Source organism: Anguilla anguilla, chromosome 9, assembly GCF_013347855.1.
Source record: "Anguilla anguilla isolate fAngAng1 chromosome 9, fAngAng1.pri, whole genome shotgun sequence".
NCBI lineage: Eukaryota > Metazoa > Chordata > Actinopteri > Anguilliformes > Anguillidae > Anguilla > Anguilla anguilla.
Window position 1 is genome coordinate 45,114,503 of NC_049209.1, and position 20,407 is coordinate 45,134,909.

Sequence of the window (20,407 nt, forward strand, 5' to 3'; positions counted from 1 at the left end):
CGGATAAGACAGGACACCCCCGATTTACGACATGATCATAAACCCTAAGTACACATTACACACTGGGGCTTTGATTTGATTTGGCAGGAAAGGATTGTGATTAATGAATATTCATTCATGGTTTCCTCAGTACAGAGCAGAACAGTGGTAAAAAAAAAAAAAAACAGACACGTGCAGTAACTACACAGAGCACATCAAAGATCCGGCTCACGCAAACACACGAGGAGGAAAGGATGAGACGGAAGAGTATGAATTACCCAGAGACGCTGCAGGCCCGCTGACACACCAGGCTGACGGCCCAGATGGATTTTACACAATGTATACGGTGTACATGTTTCACGTGCGAGTCGGTGCTTTTTAAAAAAAAATAATAATTTTTTTAAAAATAAAAAAATAACCCACTGGGACTCAAACGGTCTGTTTCCGTTCGGTTTGACCGCGGGTTCATTCCTGTGAGCCAGACTGAGGACGTCTGAGCTCCAAAATGGATGGAAACCTGCATCCCTGCATGCAGATTTAAACGTCACATGGCACAGCAGGATTTAAAATTGTACAACCAAAAAAAAAAACGTGCACGTACGGTATAAACATGCACAGCTCATACGATAGGACCATCCTGTGCGCTGCGATGCTGGAGGTCACCCAATCAGAATGGATGGCAGCCCGCCCTCTGCGGTAAACCCTCAAGGTTAGGCAAACGAGGCAGGGGCTGAAAAGGACGATAAATCACTGGAGCAAAACCCCCCTTACAGACCCCCCTCCCCCCCCCCCCCAGCCCGCTCCCCCCGCCCCACGTGTGTGGCTGCATATCGGCTTTCCGGTAAATATAGCAGTCCTTTATCGGCCATATAGCACCTCAGCTTCCAACAGGGCCGGACCTGTTGAATGTGATAAATGATTTAAAAACAAGGCAGTTGTATGGTGCAGTACATGCCAACATGAGTTTAATTTAAAAAGCCAGGCTAAATATCCCTATTACCTCACGCAGAGGACATCTTACTACGCTTACCTTTAAATGATTAAATAACTATTTATTCGCTCAGATTATATTATTCTAACACAGCCATAAAATATTACATTTTCGCACTATGTCATGGTTCTCATAACACTGTAATGACCGTTTCCGTCCATTTCCGACTTTTTATCGCTTCAGGAAAAAGCGAGAGGGTGTCGCAATCGCCAAAGGCGTTTTTTTCCTCCTTGGTTTCAAACCTCTTTTGTATGACAAGAATGAGAATGTGTGTGACCTATTAAAGGTGAGCAGCAAAACCCCTCTTTACTGCGACCCCTCGAGCAGGTTCGCCCTGAGAACAGCTGAGAAACACCTGCTGTCTGGTGAGAAGCCTCAGCAGTCTTCCCCCTGCACAGCCAGCTATCTTTCTCTCCTCTCTTTCTCCTCTCTTTCTCCTCTCTCTCTCTCTCTCGCTCTCACCCACACACACACACACCCTCTCTAAATCACGTCCTCCGCTCACTTTCTCTCTCCCTTTCAGCTGCAACAACTCCGTCAAATCTCTTTCGCTCCTTGTTTTCGCCACCCCCTCCGCCCCCGCCCCCTCCGCCCCCCACCTCCTGCGCCACAGATGATCAACGGGCTCCCCATCGTAGCTCATCTTCTCCTTGCTCCCCCCCCCCCAACTTCAAAAGAAAACATTCTACAAAGAGCAGCGAGAGACAATCAGCCATCCCCCCGAGCAAACAACAGAGCCCAAAAAAAGCGAGCGCACCCCCCCACAGTGCCCCTCCCAGCCTTATAGGCATCAGCCAAAACCTGCCACCAGGCCGCCTCTTCAGGACCCAGGACAGCGCCCCACTAGGAAGCCCAGCCACAGGACCCTGGAGAGCGGCAAATTGGAAATTCCTCAACTCCCTCCTTTGCAGGCAGCACACCTGCAATCAATGAGGCAACACAGCTGCCGCCACTCCAGGGAGATGGCTGGGAGCTTAAAAGGAGGCCTTTTGTCTCCCTTGAGGAGAGGGGGTTTTGGGCGGCAGGAGAGCTGTGAAAACGGTTGATAACTTTGTCCCTATTTTACAGAATCCGGTGGAGACGCAGGACCACATCCCTCTTCCTGCTTTGAAGAGGGATCCCCTCAGCGGTCTCCCGGACGCCGTTACTCCTAATTTTGTTTGCTTTACTTTAAGTTCATTCCAACAGGAGATTTTAGTTGTTGAGTTTGGTTTTGGGTTTTGTATATACTTTTGGTAAATAAAAGGCCCTGTTGGGCTATTTTTCCCCAAACCTCCGGTCTGTGCATTTCTGTGCCGCCCCGCCTGCACCGTCACGCCCAGTGCGGTGCCACACTTAGTACTGACGTTGATGTAAGATGTAAGACGATCTTTATAAGATGTTTCAATCGGATGCTTGTCCCATAATAGTGATGTTTTTCTGAGTGGACCCCAAACCTCACTGTCATATTACACACTGCGACATAGCTCAGGAGGTAAGACCGATTGTCTGGCAGTCGGAGGGTTGCCGGTTCAAACCCCACCCTGGGTGTGTCGAAGTGTCCTTGAGCAAGACACCTAACCCCTAACCCCTAACTGCTCTGGTGAATGAGAGGCATCAATTGTAAAGCGCTTTGGATAAAAGCGCTATATAAATGCAGTCCATTTACCATTACACTGGGAAGTTACACAATAGAATAGTTTCTACCAGGTTATAACTGGAATGTTTAGTTTGAAAAGTAGCTAACTGCATAAAGTGCTCTTCCAGTCCTATCATTTAATGCATGTACTGCCATGCAAACACTTCCTTACACAACCAATCAAACCAGGGCCAGTATAACTGAGTCTAACGAGGGTGCTGTTGCCCAGAGTTCATTATGCATCCGCTTCCCTGATCAGGGCTTCTTCTGGAGAACTAATTCAGTGGATGTACTGCGAGGGTCCAGCTCAGGAGGCCTGGTTCACCGGCGCAGGCCTGGCTCTGGAGAAGCTCCAGACTCCCACGGAGGCAGGAGGGGATGCTTATTTATCCCACCCCTCCCTGTCCAACCCTGGGCCCGCGCTCGGGCCGTGGGAGGGCAGGTCCACCCCATTGGCCGCTGCCGCCACGGAAACCTGATTAGGGGGGGAGCGGCCCACACGGCACACAAACCCAATTACCCCCCCCCCCCCCCCCCCCCCCCCTTACGTCCGCACGGGCTCAGTCCCGAGGTCAGCGCACGGCCCGCTCCAGACCAGGACCTGGGGGGCGGAGTCAGAGGCCTCTCCAACGAACGGCTCGCCTCGCTGCCCGGTCCTCTCCGAAAAAAAACAACAACAAAAAAAAAACGACACCCACACGAAGCTTCCAGCTTCTCAGTCGGCTGCCGACGTGTACGACGTGTTATGAGCTACAATGCAATCGGTCCAGTCGTGCCAACAGATATACTGTAAGCAGTATATGATGATAACAAATAAACAGACCAGCATGCCAAACGTTTTTTTAAAAACAATCTTTTTCAGAGCAATCTTGAGAGAGATTACATAAGGGGCGGCCGTGCCAACTGACTCCCACTCATTAATGGCCCAAAACATGCCTCACGAGCTTTCAGAGCAGTCTGGCACTTACCAGCGAATTTACAGAGGAAATTTCACCCCTTGGTCTCTGACTCTGGGAATGACTGGCAAGTGCAGCAGGTAAGATACGGGAAATCTTCAGAACGGGTCTTTTAAAGAGAAAGTCTTGAGATGCATTCTGGCCTGAAAGTTGCATGTATACGAGGTTTCATAATAGCATTTAGCTAACAGGAAAGCAGCTAACAGCACAGACCTGGTGCATATTAGAGGGACCGTGTGGTGTAGCGGCTTCCCAACACAAATGCGAATCTGGCCCTGCCCCCCTCCCCTCCACCCCGACCCCCCCCCCCCCCCCGTGCAGCCAGCACTCGGGACTCCCTACCACGGTACTTTCTGTGCTGCGATCCCACAGCACAGAAAGGGGGGGGGGGGGGGGGTGCAGTGAGTCAGTCTGTAACTCACTGCCCCCCCCCCACCCGCATCTGAATAAAGAGGAAAACTACATAACCAGGGCAGACCGCCTGCTCTGTTTTTTTCAGTTTTTTAATTTTATAAGAAGGACACATCGGCGCATTCTAAACATGATATACGCCTTTCTTTTCCTCATTAATGCTCCACAATGAAATGTCACGCTCAATTAGCAATAGGGAACAGTACAATGAGAATATACTCTGTAATCTTTTTATGCGTTTCAATTAGAACCGTAAATGCGATAAGATGCACAAAACTCACAAATTAATATAAATGGCCAGCGTGACCATAATTCAAGCGAAATCCTAAATCTTCTGGAAAATAATTTTTTTTCCCGTCTCTTCAAAAATGAGTTATGTAAATGCACGTGGACAGCATAAGACGAACCAACTTTAGGACGGCAACATATCTGCCAAGTTTTGAAGGGCTGTCACGTCGCATAATTCAAAAAGGGCCCAATTTCTTTGCGTCGGTGACTGACACTGTAATTAAACCCGTCACGAACGGAACGCTTCCTCGATCTAATCTCTCTCTATTCATTTACTGTCAACAGATAGCCGGGACGAAAACCACTGATGACGGAAACTTCCGAGACTCAAACGGATTTGCCGAAATTCACTTCGACGATCACAGAACTCTTAGTACTACGATCATAAACTCTAACTGTAAGGCATTGATCATCTGTGATCCATGCTTTTATAATTATCCGAACAATTGTAAGATCTATAAAGCTTTGCGACATTTCATGTCCCTAATACCACTTGGAGTAATATTTACTCTTAGTCACAGAATTGTCTGCATTCAAGTATCAGTTGCTTGTTGACTGAAAATTTGAAATGTAGTCAGGCATGTACAAGTTCAGAGATCTGAGCACACAGCGACTGTGCAACCCCACATACACCTGTACAAAAAATACACAACTCACAGTTTCCCAAACCAAAAATGTAAACTGCACCAAATGCCTCACATTTGACTTGGCATTGTGGATACTGTTGAAATGACAAACTTTTTTTAAAAGTTTTTTTTTTTAAGAAGCTTTTTTCCCCCCCAAAATCATAATTCCCGGTTGTACTGACCAGCTGCGGTCATCCCTGCAACCTCAGCGGTTGGTATTCGGCAGGGCGCAGACACACGCACCTGTTCTCCTCCCGCACGCACGCGTGTGTAGACCCAGCATCGCCTCACAGCGCGGCCCGCAGGTATCGCTCGCACAGACAGGAGGAACGCGCGTCACTGTTTTGAGCGAGTGCAGTCGGTGCCCTACTGACCCGCGGGGGGTCACGGGGGTTAACCAATGAGGTGCGCCGGCTCGGCCCCGGCCGAATGAGTCACCGCCTTCACGGGCGACGGCGCAGCCAATGGTGCGCTGCCCTGGGCACCCCCCCCCCCGCCACGCTCGGCACAGACACACATTCCGTGCATCAGTGCTGTGGAGCCTATCCGCACACTGGAACAGCGTCATTCGGCTGCCCCTTCAAGTGGAATCCCCCCCCCCGTCGCGCACAGGTCTAATGCATGCGCATATTGTACAGGTGATAAATAATGCATACAACCCCCCCCCCCCCCCCCCCCCCAGAGAGAACGCAGCCGCCTGAATACACAATATGTCTGTGTCCCCTTCAATCAGCTCTCTGAGGCTAATTTAGGTTTTCTCCGTGAGCACTGTGTGCACCCCCCCCCCCCCACCCCACCCCAACCCGCCCCCCTCCCACAGCAGGAGCGCCCCCGGGGGGGGGGGGGGGGGGGGGGGGGGGGGGGCAAGCTCACGGCTCTCCACATGCTCTAACTGCCAGAATCAGGGGCGGATCACGCCCAGATCAAACGCTCACAACTGGACACCAGCAGCAACATTCCTCCTCAGAACTGTCGGTTTTACAGAAAGAAAAAAATGATTATTTTTAACTCACAACGTTACCAAATTTTTCAAAGATGTTTTTATTTCATGCGATTTCACATTTCGAAAAGTAAAATGTTTAATTGAACGCTCTCGAGGATCCTCAGGACCGGTTCTCCGCCCTCCCACTGATATCCGCAGAGCAACTTCAACCATTCCGGAAACTTCCGAGCGCGCGCACAGGACGCAGCTGCCAAACATCACACGAGCTCACAGCCCAGCCATTCCCTCAGCCCGTACTGTCTGACTACAGACTATAAATAAAATGCACCGACCGGCTCGCAGCGCTGCTATTACAGTCCGCAAGTTCCAATTTAATTCAGTCTGGAGCAGTGCTGCACATTCTCCACTCCTGTATATCTGTGAGAGGACCAGTCTTCAGGGGTGAAGGCATTAAAGTTTCACTGGATTTGAAATGCCCTGGAAACCTGAGAGGTGAAGCTAAACACCCACTGACTGCCCTAATGGCATTTCTGCTGGTGGTATACTTACCACCAGGACAAAAATAAATCTGTAAAGTCTTTAGAAAACTAAGCTCTTTCTGCAAGTCAAAATAATTCGTTTCTAAAACAATTCTGATCTCAAAAGATATCAGGAACAAAACAATCCTAGTCCTGTGGGGTGATTAAACAGTTGGCTTGTGTAATAACTGAATCCAAAGATCTAATTCGGCTGATACTACCCAGCATGACATTTTGCTGTAATTTTAGCAACACAGATTACCGCAAGTAATGCCCACGACCTGCAAATGCTATCAGTACTTTACCTCGGGATTTACCATCGATTTAATCTTTTACCCCCCGGCTAATTAATGGGGGTTTTCATAAACAACAGTCACAGTAATTGAAAACTCCCGTCTTTAATAAAAAAAACTTCCGCAACGTCAAGGATTCTCAGTAAAGAACGGGATCGCCCAGCCGTGCGTTTCCTCCGAGAATCTTTTCCTCGTAGAACCGCCCCCCCGTCTGCTCAGCTTCCTGTCTGTCGGGCTTCATCACAAGCCGAACAGGAAATAAGGGAACCTGCATGTGAGGCGGTCCCCAAAGGAATACCGATATCCAGGCTGCGCATCCATTCGTTATACACATACGCACACACGCGCGTATATAACCATGGTTACGTAGGCCTTATATACCCTGGGTGTACCGATTCAAATTACTACTCCGGTAAGTGAGCAACTGCTCTCCTACCCGCCATCTTGAAAATCCAGAGGATCGCGGCGTCTGCCGCGCGGTAATCCCACAGCACCGAAGAGCCACGCTGTGGAATCCAGGGCCTGCCAGCTACGCCCGCCTAGCAGAAGCTCAGCTGGAACAGCGGTCCACGGCCAAAGCACCACAGCGTGGAGGCACATCGGGTGAAAAAAAACATACGGTAAATGGACCTCTGGAGAAAAACCCCTTATGCTAACAGGCGGCGCGCTGAAAGCATCCAGGGCTGCTCACTTTACATCCTCGGGAAACGCATTAATATTCCACCGCTTGTTTTCCCCGCTCGGTTCGCCCGTCGGCCTGTGCGTTCGTCCGTTTTTGTTTATTCGCACATATCCAGTTAAAAATACAACAGAAATGAACAAAAACCACAACAGGAAAACATATATAAAAACAAAAAACCATACAATGGCAAACATACTGACAATTAAATGTGCTGGTAGAGCCGAAAAGCCAGAAGGCCAATCAAGCGGATCCCCTCGTTATGATAAACACGATCACTTTCCAGACGCAGTGGCAGATAACAGAGCAAGGCAACATGGTGGTGGGTGCGGAGAGTTTCCCTTCATCACTGTAAAGCACTGTGAGCGTTCAGAAAAGTGTAAATGCAATAATTCATTCATTCATTCATGCGGCAACCCAAGCAAAAAGTATGCATCAGACAGTTAATCACACTTTCAAGCAATATATATAAATATATCGTCATACAAGCAATATATCATCTGCTGTCTCTGTGCAACTAGGCGTTGGAAGACAGATGGGCTTCTGGGTACCCCGCTACCTGTGAGGCGCGTAGCGTGCGACTGTCGCCACGTTTCCCTGCCGACCCACCGTCCCGTGTGAGCTCAGTGCCCGAGACAGATGGCTGCCCAGCACCGCGTATCTGTTCTGAGAAACAATGACAGGTAGTTTAACCCTGAAACGTGGAGCTAGACCACTGGAAGACCTTCACTGGGTTTTTAAGATGGTGGCGTATTAAAACCTGTCCAAACGCTGGCCTTTTAAACCATCGTATTACAACATTTTTTGTGTGATGGTGCCAGACAGGTATTACAACAGGAAATATCCTTCCTGTATTCCAATATTTTTTCACCTTTGATAATTAGATTTTTCTGAATAGTGGAGAGGTATTTCATCTAAAAGGCCAGACTACGAGCTGTTGTACTAGAACAAGGAAAGTCACCACAAAGAATCATCATGAACTTCATTAGCAATGTCAGCTTGATATAAAGATCTGGAATTTAAAGTAACAGGATGACCCAGACCTATCAGGCTTCTCATTTCACAGTCATAACTTTTCTGAAACCAGATTATTGCATATTGGCTGATAATATCAATGATCAACACAGCATCCAATGGGAAATTTCACAGTGCTAGTCTCACACCAAACATGATAGTCCCTTTATAGCGATTGGAATTGGAACAACCTAAAATGGCACCCAATAACCCAGGAGCTCCAGGCAGGTGGCGAACATCTGGCAGGGACGCAGTTCCTTTCGCTGAGGCAATCCCTGCTGGACCTGTCCGTCACCAGGCCCAGCCAATCAGAGAAGCCGGTCATAATGCAGCAGACTACCGTCTCCACTGCCCGGTCAATCGCATTCCTACTTCAGCTCCTGTATTCGTCTCTGTTCCTTCAGAGGTAGAATGAGCCATCTGCCACCCTCACTTACCCCCCTGTAAGCGTCACCTCCACCCAGTGAACACATCTGTCCCGACGCGGAATGACCGGACCGTTCCTCCGAATCAGAGATGTTATTTAAATGTGACCCGCGGTCGCCTCATCGTTTGCGTCATCAGCTTAAGGCCACTCCGGACATTTTTTTTTTTTTTGTTTTGTTTGTTTGCTTCCGTAACATTTGGAAAACCGCAATAGCATTTGCAGCCCTTGTCCTACTGCGATTTGCATTTATATTGTATTTCGCAGTTTGATCCCCGTCTACTCTGTCTGCTAATGCCCTGCGATAAGACATGAATGCAGCAGTCGAGTAAACAAGTAAATCACAGCGTTTGCAGTGACGCCATTGGTTGTTCTGGCTGCGAGGTCACACTTGCAGTGACACCATTGGTTGTTCTGGCTGCGAGGTCACGCTTGGCGTGTGTGGGAGCGCTGGGGTGCGAGGCCCTGGGCCCGCTGGTCTTCTCTCACCTGCTGAAAGTGAAACACGCCGTTTTAAAGAGGGGAGGGGGGGGGAGCTGATCACAGCTTACCGTCTGTCACTTGCTTAATCTAACTTGTGAGGGCACGGGGAAGAGAGAAGCCCCTTTTCTGTTTGGGTTTTTGGTGAGGAGAAAATCTGCTGGCCTGCTGCCCAGACGAGGGACCTGCTCTGATTTGGCACTTCGGTCTTTTACCAGAGCAATAAGGAAAAGAGCCCCTCCCTTTTGAACAAGAGGTCAAACAACATCTAAAGATTTTAAATGGGAGTAATTCTACCAAAGGGGGGTTCCTAGCTTGAAGAAGCACCGTCTTGCGGTGGTCACACTGTGCTGGGAGAGACCGAGTCCTCAGAAATTTGGGCTGGAGAGCACGGAGCGCCCTGCGCAGGTCATGACGCGCGTGCAGATGCACGGGACACAGCGTACCCTCCAAAGCAGCAGCGGAAGGAAAAGGGATTTCCGCGGTAACGCGTCTGTGTGGTCAGAGCGCTCCGGCACTCGTAGCCGCGGTGGCGGCGGCAGTGGTGGCGGTACACTTATCGATCATTTCGCTCAGATGGGGGGAAAAGGCGCCATAAACCCCCCCAAGGTTTCCGTCTCGCCGCTGCGTCTGTGGAACCGAGTGAAGACCTCCTCTGAGGAGAAACCAAAAGTAAAAGCGGACCGTGCGCGGAAAACCGCGTGTAGGAAGTTCCACGGTTTCTCGCCCTCCTAAGCAGAGACAGACACGTGCCTTTTCGCCACAGTAATGACGCGAGGCGGCTCCTCGCACGCTTCGTTAGAACGATTTGCTCAGGAGAGTCGCTCTGCTCAGCTGGGATGGGCGTTACAGGCACAGGGAGCCCGGAGGCCTCCCCCAGGAGCTGCGTCTGTGCCAGTATGATTATGAATATGAATATGGATATGACTATGAGCATGAATATGAATGAGTATGTGTATGGGTATGTGTATGAATTTGAATATGAGTATGAATATGGATATGAATATGACTGTGAGCATGAACATGAGTATGTCTATGAATTTGAATACGAGTATGAATATGAGTATGAATCACTCGCTCCTTCAATGGCGTCTCCCTCACAAAGACACCCAACCCCCCGGTAATCTCCCAACAGTGGCCGACACATACGTGCCGTGCACACGTCTCCACACATCGTCTTCCTTCTGTGCGTTAGCACACACAAACCACAGCCGCTAATTTACCATGACTACGCTCCAAATATGGGCATCGGGCCCCAAACAGGAACTTCTCATCTCATAAACCGTACACAGCAAAAAAAGAAATGGCATCAGAATAACCTCTTCCCTGTCTTCCACGTCATTGTCTTCACCTTCATAAACCTGAAAGATTTATGGGTATGCATAAATTCTGGATGTTGATGAAAACAGACTGCGTTTAAATTGCACCTACAGTAATCGCGTACTCCAGCTCCTTCCCACCGGTTTAATTTCCATAACACATCAACCTGCTGCCGGTGTTTAGTCGTATAATTTACAACAACATCAACAATATCGCTTGCTTTACTTAGTCCACATTCACATTAGCGGGGCTAAACTGAAGGAATGTCAATCAAATTCTGAATATAAACATTTTGGTGTGCGTGGCGACAGAGCCGTCCAATCAGAATTACAGGCGATGTGCAGAGGGGAAGCAGCATTACACTTCAAAGCCACATAATCCCGGTCCGACAGGTAAAACATGGATTACATATGAGCGATGGCTTAATTTCACACAAGATTCGTACGTCTTTAGTCCACACCTCCAGTCCCATCCCACCGGAACGTGATTTAAGTAATGAACGGGGTTAGTCCTGACACAGTCACACAAACAGGAGTTTCACCAACGAGCACCGAATCGCCTAATGAGTCCCAGCGAGCTGACTTGGAGGGTGATCCGATGTTATTTTCAAACAGGGTACTGCTAGGATGAGCATGGAACATGCCAGCACCAATCTCCACAGGGCAACGTGCAATTGGCGATAGCTTGGCCCAGAGTATTGGGGGGGGGAGGAGTTCAGTCAGTTAGGGATCCATGTTCATCTCCACCTGGCCACCTTCCCCAGCCGACTGGGCACCTGTGGACTGTATGCGAAAGTCACGTATGAAAGGTCTGCCTCGGACTCCGCTCCGTGTGAGTTTAGCCGTAGTCTGCGGTGTGAAAAGAAGCAGCAGGCCGCACCGCGTTTCGCCGGAGAACCGTGGATGCCTACGCCCTCCCGAATCGGCAGCGGGGGTTCGCGGCGGCGGTTGCAGACGATTGGCCGTCCCAAATTGGGGTGGGAATTGGAGACACTCAGCCCCATATTGTGCACCAAATTATTATTATTATTTTAAAAACAAAGACATGAGCGGTTGGTTAATGGCACCGCTTCAGACAGCGACGCCGAGAGATGAACAGAACAGAACCCGGCAGTGCGGCGAAAACCGGACCAGACCGGAAATCCGTACGTTCGGCGCGAAACGCGCCTCGTGAACATCAGGGCCGAGGGGCCTCCGCAAACAGGCGTCCCGTCAAATTAACGGGAGCATCCGAACGGCGTTAAAATTAAAGCCGGGGAACTCCGAGAACGAGCGCCCCGACAAAAGCCACGCGGGCATTTATCACCCCCTCGATCCCTCACGCAGGCAGCCGCGGAGCGCGAGCCGCCGACCGCGCCTCCATTAAAGCGCTCTTTCAGACGGACGCCCGTCACGGCGAAGCGCTCCGTCTTTTATGAAGCGGGCCCCCCATCGCTCAGACGGCGCGATAAAACGCGAAACGCGCCACGCGCCGAAACTCTACGGTGCGCGGGGCGCGACGCGGAAGCCCCCCGCGAGATAATAAATATTCTCCCATCAGACGCGTCGGTGTTCGCTCTTGTTAAGCGTGAGTCTACCCTTTAAGCGGACGCGTCCGATAAAACGCACGCACGCAGTTCTTCACTGGATTCTTACATCATTTAGGCTAATAAAAGGGCCAATTTGCTTAGTTTGGACTGGAATTGGTATATTCAACTTTAGGCACTAATAGTTAATTTACGTTTTGGTGCACTTGTCTTCGATTTCTATGAATTAGTCACATTTTAATAGCATCCGTTCACTGTGAAAATCCCTTCTTCTGCAGCACAACGACTTGCATCGGCTGCTGGCGTGTGGCTACGAACATTAACTTTTATGGACCTTTAGGTTTGCATGCGGCCATCAATATAACATTACAGGGCTGAAATTTAAATTCTGAGGCACTGAAAAGTAATCACAGTGAGCACTTGCGGCCGTAATTTCTGACAGATTTACGCACTTTACTTTTACAAGTGGAAACATTCCAGGAGGAAACGGATTCGTTGTTCAAGTCAAGCGCGCGTTGGCATCGGCACATAAAAACGGAATAAACCCTCGCTCGTTCGGTGCCCGGGGGAAATCAAATATCTTTTAGAACCGTTCCCCAGTAGGATAGCACATTTTAATCCATATAAAGAAAATCAGCACAAACGACGAGAAACAACATGGGAAAAAAAAAAAAACAACACGGCCTGGCTCTACAAGCAGCACAAACACTCCCCTCCTGTTCCCTTCATAAAGCCCTGGAACACCTCAGGTAGTAAAATAACAAGCTCCAGACAGCGAGTCCAAACCTGTGCCCGCAAGAATCGAATCTAAAAATAGTACACCATTTTTTAGAACCTTGGTTCCTACCCCCCACCCCACCTCCTATCGTCTAGTACAGTGGTAACCAACCATGTTCCAGGAGATCTACCATCCTGTAGGCTTTCATTTCAATCCTAATTTGGCACACTTAATTCTACTAATCAGTAGCTCAGTGAGACCTTCGTTAGGGTTGGAGTGAAAACCTACAGGACATTAGATCCCCAGGGTTGGTTACCACTGATCTAGTACGTAGGCCTATTTTGAAATGATAACAACAATTAGACCTACACGTTTCTGTACATGCAATCCATTTTAAACGCATTTATTTTTTCATAAAGAAAAGCAGGACGGTTCCCCGTCCTTTCACATTTCTTGCTTTATTGAGACAGGCAGACGGCAGAGAGGGCGACGGAGAGAGTGGGGAGCCCGTTCTCGAAAGGCCGACCGCAGCCACACACCTCAGCACGCACTACGCCTCGGCGCGGGAAGGCAAACCGCAAGTCACCTGATCTCACTTAACGATCCGAAAAGGTAGGACTCCGAAGAGAACCCGCCGCCGCGTTTCAAAGCCGCCCTCCCGGCAGACAGGCTGGACGCGGGAGCAAGCCGGCCGTGCAGAAGAGAACTTAAAATGAAATAAAAATCGAAGACATGAGGCGAAAATGCAGCCAAAAGAAAAAGATTTCAAGGCTTCGCTGTTCATAGCATATTGCTTTTTAAAAATATATATATATTTTTTTTTTTCAGGGCAAAAAATACTTTTTCAGCTTTATTGGACAGGAAAGTGTAGAGAGACCTGAAGAAGGAGAGGGAGAGGGAGAGGGAGAGAGAGAGAGAGAGGGAGAGAGAGAGGGGGAGAGAGAGAGAGGGGGAGAGAGAGAGAGAGAGAGAGAGAGAGACGCCACCAAGGTCGAACAGCCAGAGCCGAACCGTCACCGTCGCGGCTCGCAGTGAGCATGCGGATGCCGCACTACTGGCTATGCCACAAACCACCCCGGCGCACGGCTTTTACAGCCAATAGGAAAAACAGCTAGCTAACTGTACTGCAAAACTAGGCCTGTCGCTCAACACAAACAAAGATCTTCCTCGGAGAAGAAGGCAATTAACCAAGATTATTAACGGCGTCCCAGAAATGAATCTGCACCATTTTGATGAGGCGTTGAAAGAATACAAAAGGTGACGCCTATTAGGACCCAGAGGATAATTAACGCTCCACCTACACTTTTTTTACACTCTTACATTTAAAGCAAGTGTACGCTCATCACTGTAGAAAACAAGACGTTGCGTAATCACAGAAAAAAAAATTCAAAATAAGGCAGGACGGCAGCGTCGCTTTCATTGCATTGACAAGTGCGGTGATGTAATCGCCATCAAATTATCACCTGCGCGCCAGTCGGGCCTTCACCGAGCCTTCTGACGGCGCGCCGGAGATGAATAATTCATCCGACACGTACGCGAACGAGGGAACGGGGAATATTTCGATCGCATTTAGGCGTCGGGCGAAGAATACACCGGCAGGCCGGAGCACGCCGTTCCACGGCCAGAACGCATCCCTCGCAGGCACCCGAGTGGCTTTAAGTGAAGTTGCCCCCGCCCCCGCGTGTGAGAGATGAGCCCTTCATGCTGTGTTACATCATTAGCTGACTTGACTGTAGAGAGGAGCCCACAGTTAGCAGGACGCTACAGGCCGTCTCACTGAGGCAGGGTGGGTTTAAAGCAGCTCAGGGATTCAGCTGCATAAATCACCCCCAAGCCATTCGCCAGACACCTACAGGCTACCAGGTGTATGCCAGAGGCATGGTCTACAGGCTATGAGGTATAAGCTGGAGGTGTGGTCTACAGACTATCAGGTTAAAGCTGGAGGCGTGGTCTATAGACTACCAGGCGTAAACTGGAGGCATGGTCTACTGGCCACCAGGCGTAAACTGTAGGCGTGGTCTACAGACTACCAGACCTAGACTACAGGCTACCAGGTGCAATGCCGGAGGCATGGTCTACTGGCCACCAGGGGTAAGCTGGAGGCGTGGTCTACCGGCTACCTGGGGTGCATCCCATTACCCTTCACTCCTCACCTCCTTTCCTCCACTCCCCAGCTACCGCTCGTCTCCTACCCAGAAGTACGTGGAGGAAAGGAGAGGGGAGACGAGTTGGAAGCCGCTTCGCCCATACAGTTCTGTGCACTTCGCTCGCCAGTATTGGGACACTGGAGGGAGGGATGACACGAAGATCGGTTTCTGGGGCACGGAGGAAATGAGGTGGTAGTAGAGGATAGGAGGCATTTTTCGAATATTGGGACGCACCCCAGGTATAATCCAGAGGCGTGGCTCTGTTCTGATCCGCCTCAGCTATGCTGCGGTACACCGCGGTGGGTGCAGGGCGTGGGAGGAGGGCCTGTGGGAGCTGCCTGTGCAGGTGATGGGACAGCAGAGCACTGCTGATGTTTTTAAACGGGAGAAGGAGACAATAACAGCCGGCTTTATGAATAGCACCTGACAGCAGTGACTTAACAACAACAGCCATTCCATATTCTCACAGCTCTGCGATTTACACCTCTAATTTGTACTACATCCTTGTCACCTCTTCATTATTTTGTTTGACAGGCAAAAAAAAATAAATCAATAAAAAGTGCCTCAGCTGAACAACAATGATGTCATTGGTCATAGGCATCACACCAAGGGAGGGAGGATGTCAGGTGGCTCCTCGTCTCACCGCGCAAGGCCGGCCCCCTCCGGCCCCCTCCGGCCAATCACACTTTGACAGGCTGCCCGCGCGTACCCATCCAAGGCAACGGCTGCTGAGCGAAAAGAAGGTGGCCAAAACTGGTGGAGGATGTTGAGACGGGCCTAAGAATGGCCAGTTTTATTCTAAACTGGGAGAAAAACACCGCCTTACCAACCCTCTCATCTGCAGTAGCCCTGTGCTCATTATGTACTGCAGTTTCCATTACGTACTATACTCTCCAAAAGGCTGATCCCTATACCACCAGCCCCTTCAGCTAGGATCCATCCATACTGAACTGCACAGCACTGAACTACACTGCACAACACTACACTGCACTGCACTACACTACACTGTACTGCACTACACTACACAGCACACTACTACACTGCACTGTGTTACACAACACTACACTACACTGCACTACACAGCATTGCATTGCACAGCCAAGGTCAGTTCCAATAATCTTCCTCCACTGAAAATTAATGGCAGAATAAAATTAATGTCCTGCACCTTTGATTGCCCTCACAGATTTTTAAATGAAACACCTGCAGTCCGCCGTTCGCTGGAGTAACAGGTGCCTCCATCCACATCCACTCATCCGCCCTCGGCAGCCAGCTGAGGAACGGCACTCGGCTGGCATCGGTCCCAGGTATCCCCCCACCCCCCCATCCCCACCCCCACCCCCACCCCGCCACGCTCTGCTCCACCCAGTCATCAGCATGTTGGGAGTCAGGAGAAGAGGCAGTGGGCTCTCCCAAAATGGTCAATAGATGTCAGGACTGAAAATGAGTTGTGTAATGGAATCATGTAATTGGCCATCATTAAAAAATTTTAAAAATCAATAAATGGCAGAAATGTTATTAACCTTACATAACTAATTCCAGGCTATATATACAAAAGTATCTGGACAACCCTTGGTCTGGGGCTGTTTTTCATGGTTTGGGCTAGGTCCCTTAGTTCCAGCAAAGGCAAATCTTAATGCAATGACATTCTAGATGATTCTAGGTTTCCAATTTTGTGTCAACAGTTTGAGGAAGGCCCTCTCCTGTTTCAGCATGACAATGCCCACCGGGAAAACAGCGAGGTCCACACAGATGTGGTTTCGTTAAGATCGGTGTTGAAAAACTTGACTGGCCGACACTAAGCCGCGACCTCAACCCCATCCATTGCCTTTGGGATCAATTTGAAAGGCAACTGAGAGCCAGGCCCAAGCACACAGTCCGTTACCAACCTCAATAATACTCTTCTGGCTGAATGGAAGCAAATCCCTGCAGCAATGCTCCAACATCCAGTATAAAGCCTTGCCAGAAGAGTGGAGATTGTTATTGCAGCAAAGGATAGACCGACTCCATATTAATGTCCATAATTTTGGATGAGATGTTGGACGTCAGGTGTCTACATACTTTTGGCCATGTGGTGCATATATGGTAGAAGACTCTTACATTTCAAAGGGGATTGTGTTCATATTCAAAGCAGAGTCTTACATAATTACAGACCTCGAATATTCACACTGATTAAGACCATCAGATTAATCCAATGCTTGGATCGTTTTCCAACTGGCAGCACCAATGACATCCATTCTGTTAACTTCTGACCAGTCATATATCAAGTGTGTGGTAGCAGTCTGGACAAGCAGTCAGAAAAAGCAACAAAACAAAAAAAGGCCTGCTTCTCCCTGTAGAAAATGGCTACAGTGAATCTTGTCAGCATGGCCCCAGAGAGTTAATTAAGACCTCAGTTGAAATCCTGTGGTCAACAGGCCAACAGGATTATTATTATTTGCAGGAGATTTAAATAACATTCGCTCACATAAGAGCAAAATGTGACCTGCTAGACACCTGATTATTCAACATGTGGGGAGAAAAAAAAAACATACTTTACAATTACACATATGTCTTTACTGTTTTAGGTTTTATTTAGTGAAGCTAGACCTCCAAGAGAAACTCAGGCACTACTCTATTGGAGAAAAAATGAATTTGCATAAAATATGTAGCGTATTCTGTGAAGTACAGTAGCCCACATTTAAATGCGATAGCAATAACTTGTATGCAAGTGCATTAATATATATTAATATTTCAACCAACGGATTATTATAACTCATGCCAAAACATAAAATCCTAGATTCAGAAATGTATTTATTTGTAGTGGTTATATTCACGTTAATAATAACTTGGTATTTAGTAGTTTAAAATTTATACTCAGTGTATTAATTTAAAACCAGGAATGCCTCGTCCTGAGATGGGTAATACTTCACAGACCTCCATCAAAGCCTTAGTGCTTTATTTGGAGGTCATTCGCCTGAAACGTTTAGCCCTCGTGACCTTGTTTGACAAGGAATTGCACCTAATTAGTTTCCGCATTGACTCACAAAGCCTCAAATAAACGTGAGTCCACAATTCAATTATAAATCGATGAACACAAAAAGTGTCAGAAAATTACAGTGCAAGTTACCGTTACAACTCTCGCAGGAAGCCAATCAAAGAGTTAAAAAAAGACCAATTCTGAGATCAACAAATGTCCATGTTCAGTATTGTCGCTAGTTAGGCTACGTTACATGTATTTGGCCATCACAGATAGCGCCCATAGATAGCGCCACCTGACAAACCCAGTCCAACTGAAGCGCTCTTCACCGTCTTTAACCAAAACCAATAAAGATGGTAATAGGCTGCATTAACACTACCTAGGGTTGGAATGTCGACAATTATAGAACAATTCTCAGAAATTAAATAGTTAAATTGTCTACTTGAAACTAAATAATATTCGCACACACCCGGTGTGCGTCAAATTATTGTAATACTTCATATTGCAGCGTTTACATGTGGTTTAAAGCGCCTTTCCTCCGATAGAGAGAAAGCAAGCGCATTCTATATCAAAACGTTCTGCGAATCGTCTCTACAATGCACGTCGTATTACACATATTTCACCGACACAAACCACCGTTTGCTTCAGTTGTGTCCAAACTCGCAATCAGAAAAATATTACTAGCTACTTACACTCCTAAGCTCTTGCGTACGGTCCTTCATGTTGTATATTGGACTTCTCCACCAGTTTCCCTTGTAGCTTCTAACAGAAAGAAGATGCTTCCAGTATCTCCTCTTGGTCGCTCAGACGATTTCCTTTCCCTTTTTCAAAGCGATATGGGGCGGGGACGCGCAAGGGGTGTAGAGACACCAAGAGCGCGCATGGCTCATTTTGAGTCGGAAAGAGAACGTGATTTATTTTCGCTTTATATAAGCTGGCACACATGGAAGATAAAATGGAATTACATGCGTGTTTTACCCATTCTCAGTCTCAGTCACAGTGATTATCTACATATCAGTTACACTAAACATGTATATAATGAAAAGTGCCACGACATATATGGGTATGTAGGCTTTACAATCATTCATAAGATCAAACATCGCGCATTTCGGTTGATGTTTGATATACCTTTTTTATTTAAAAAAAGAAACAGGTTGCAGAAGGATAACGCCCAGCTGAGCTGTGGATTTCATTTGTTTCTGCTTAGGGAAGTTTTTGTTTAACAATAGTGACCTCTGCTGGCCATAATTTCCCGGAACATGTTTGAAAACAAAACCTGTTATCTTGACATCAAAGTAAATGTTATAAAATCTAAAGCTGAACAGAATAGCATTACACATACACATCAAATTTAAGACTTGGTGGATTAAAAACAGCTAAAACTGTTCAAAAAACACCATTTAGTTATTGTTTGTGACATCTCTTCGCTACTGGGGAGGCCGCGTGGGGGCGTCCATACGTATTAAACGCTCCGATGACATTCTGAAATTAAATTAACTTGCAAAAGAACTGGACTGTGCCTACATTAAAAACTGAGGTTCATGAGCTAGCTTACAGTCATTATACCTGCCTCATTAAACTATCTGGGCTAAAACAAAATACTTCATTGCTTTTATTGCAAAATGCTTCATTGTATTAGCCGTTAGCACTCCCATATGTCATAGGGGAAAGGGAACTATGCTTGTTTTTGTATTTATTAACTGGTATTTGCATGTTAATATTCTTCATGTTGTTTGTGAGCTGGTCAAATTCTGTCACATCTATGAAGACCACTGCTTTGATTACAGCTGCATGCAGTCAATGAGTAAATTTAAAAATAGAAAACCAAGCTGTCTTTGATGACAAAACATAGTCAAATAAAAATGATTTTGCAAATGGTCGTAAACCACACTGCCAAAAATAAATAGAAGTGAATGTGATCATCCTGTTTAAAACCTTTCATTTAAAAAAAATCTAATGCCCAGTGTAGCCTACATCAGATAAGAAAAGAGACAAGTCAAAAGACCTGGCTGGTGTATAGCCTACCTGTCAGCGTTGGAACAAACTTCAACACCTGCTGCAGTCTAATGAGATGCATCGACAAGATCGTCCTAAAGGTATACAAAATAAATGTTTTTGTTTTTTTTAGGGAAGAGCAGTTATTTTAACATTTTGAACTTCAGACCAGGATCTCCTATTGCCCGCTTGACATCGAGAAAGGAGAGAGACGTCTCATTTCGAAACAGACTTGGGCGTAGGTTGCCTGGTGGGCGGACGGGTCATCTCCGTTGCTCCGTTGAGTCTGACTCACTCGTGAAGCGTTTTGCACGTGTGAAGCACCGTGCCAAAGCCCGGGTTTCAGCAGCAGGAGTCGACGCCAAGAGATTGTTCAAAGAGCGCCACTTCAGCACATTCTCAGGGGGCGAAGACTGTGTCTGAGCAAAGACGGACGCCAGCACATCCTCCCTCCTCCGCCACCCCCACGAAGGGTGGTAAACGGAGGCCGTTTCTCCCAGCCATGCTGAAGAAAACACTTGTTGTT

General features: G+C 47.9%; 1 protein-coding gene across 1 annotated transcript in view; it reads right to left on the reverse strand.

The window, feature by feature from the left end:
- The window catches only part of LOC118236711 (syntaxin-1A-like), a 97,626-nt gene extending 78,739 nt beyond the window's left edge, over positions 1-18,887 (reverse strand). The window contains exon 1 of the mRNA XM_035435286.1: positions 18,579-18,887. Within this exon, the coding sequence (XP_035291177.1) occupies positions 18,579-18,608 (30 nt within the window). The 5' untranslated portion in view covers positions 18,609-18,887. The remainder of the gene's footprint in view (positions 1-18,578) is intronic.
- Positions 18,888-20,407: the final 1,520 nt, after the last annotated feature.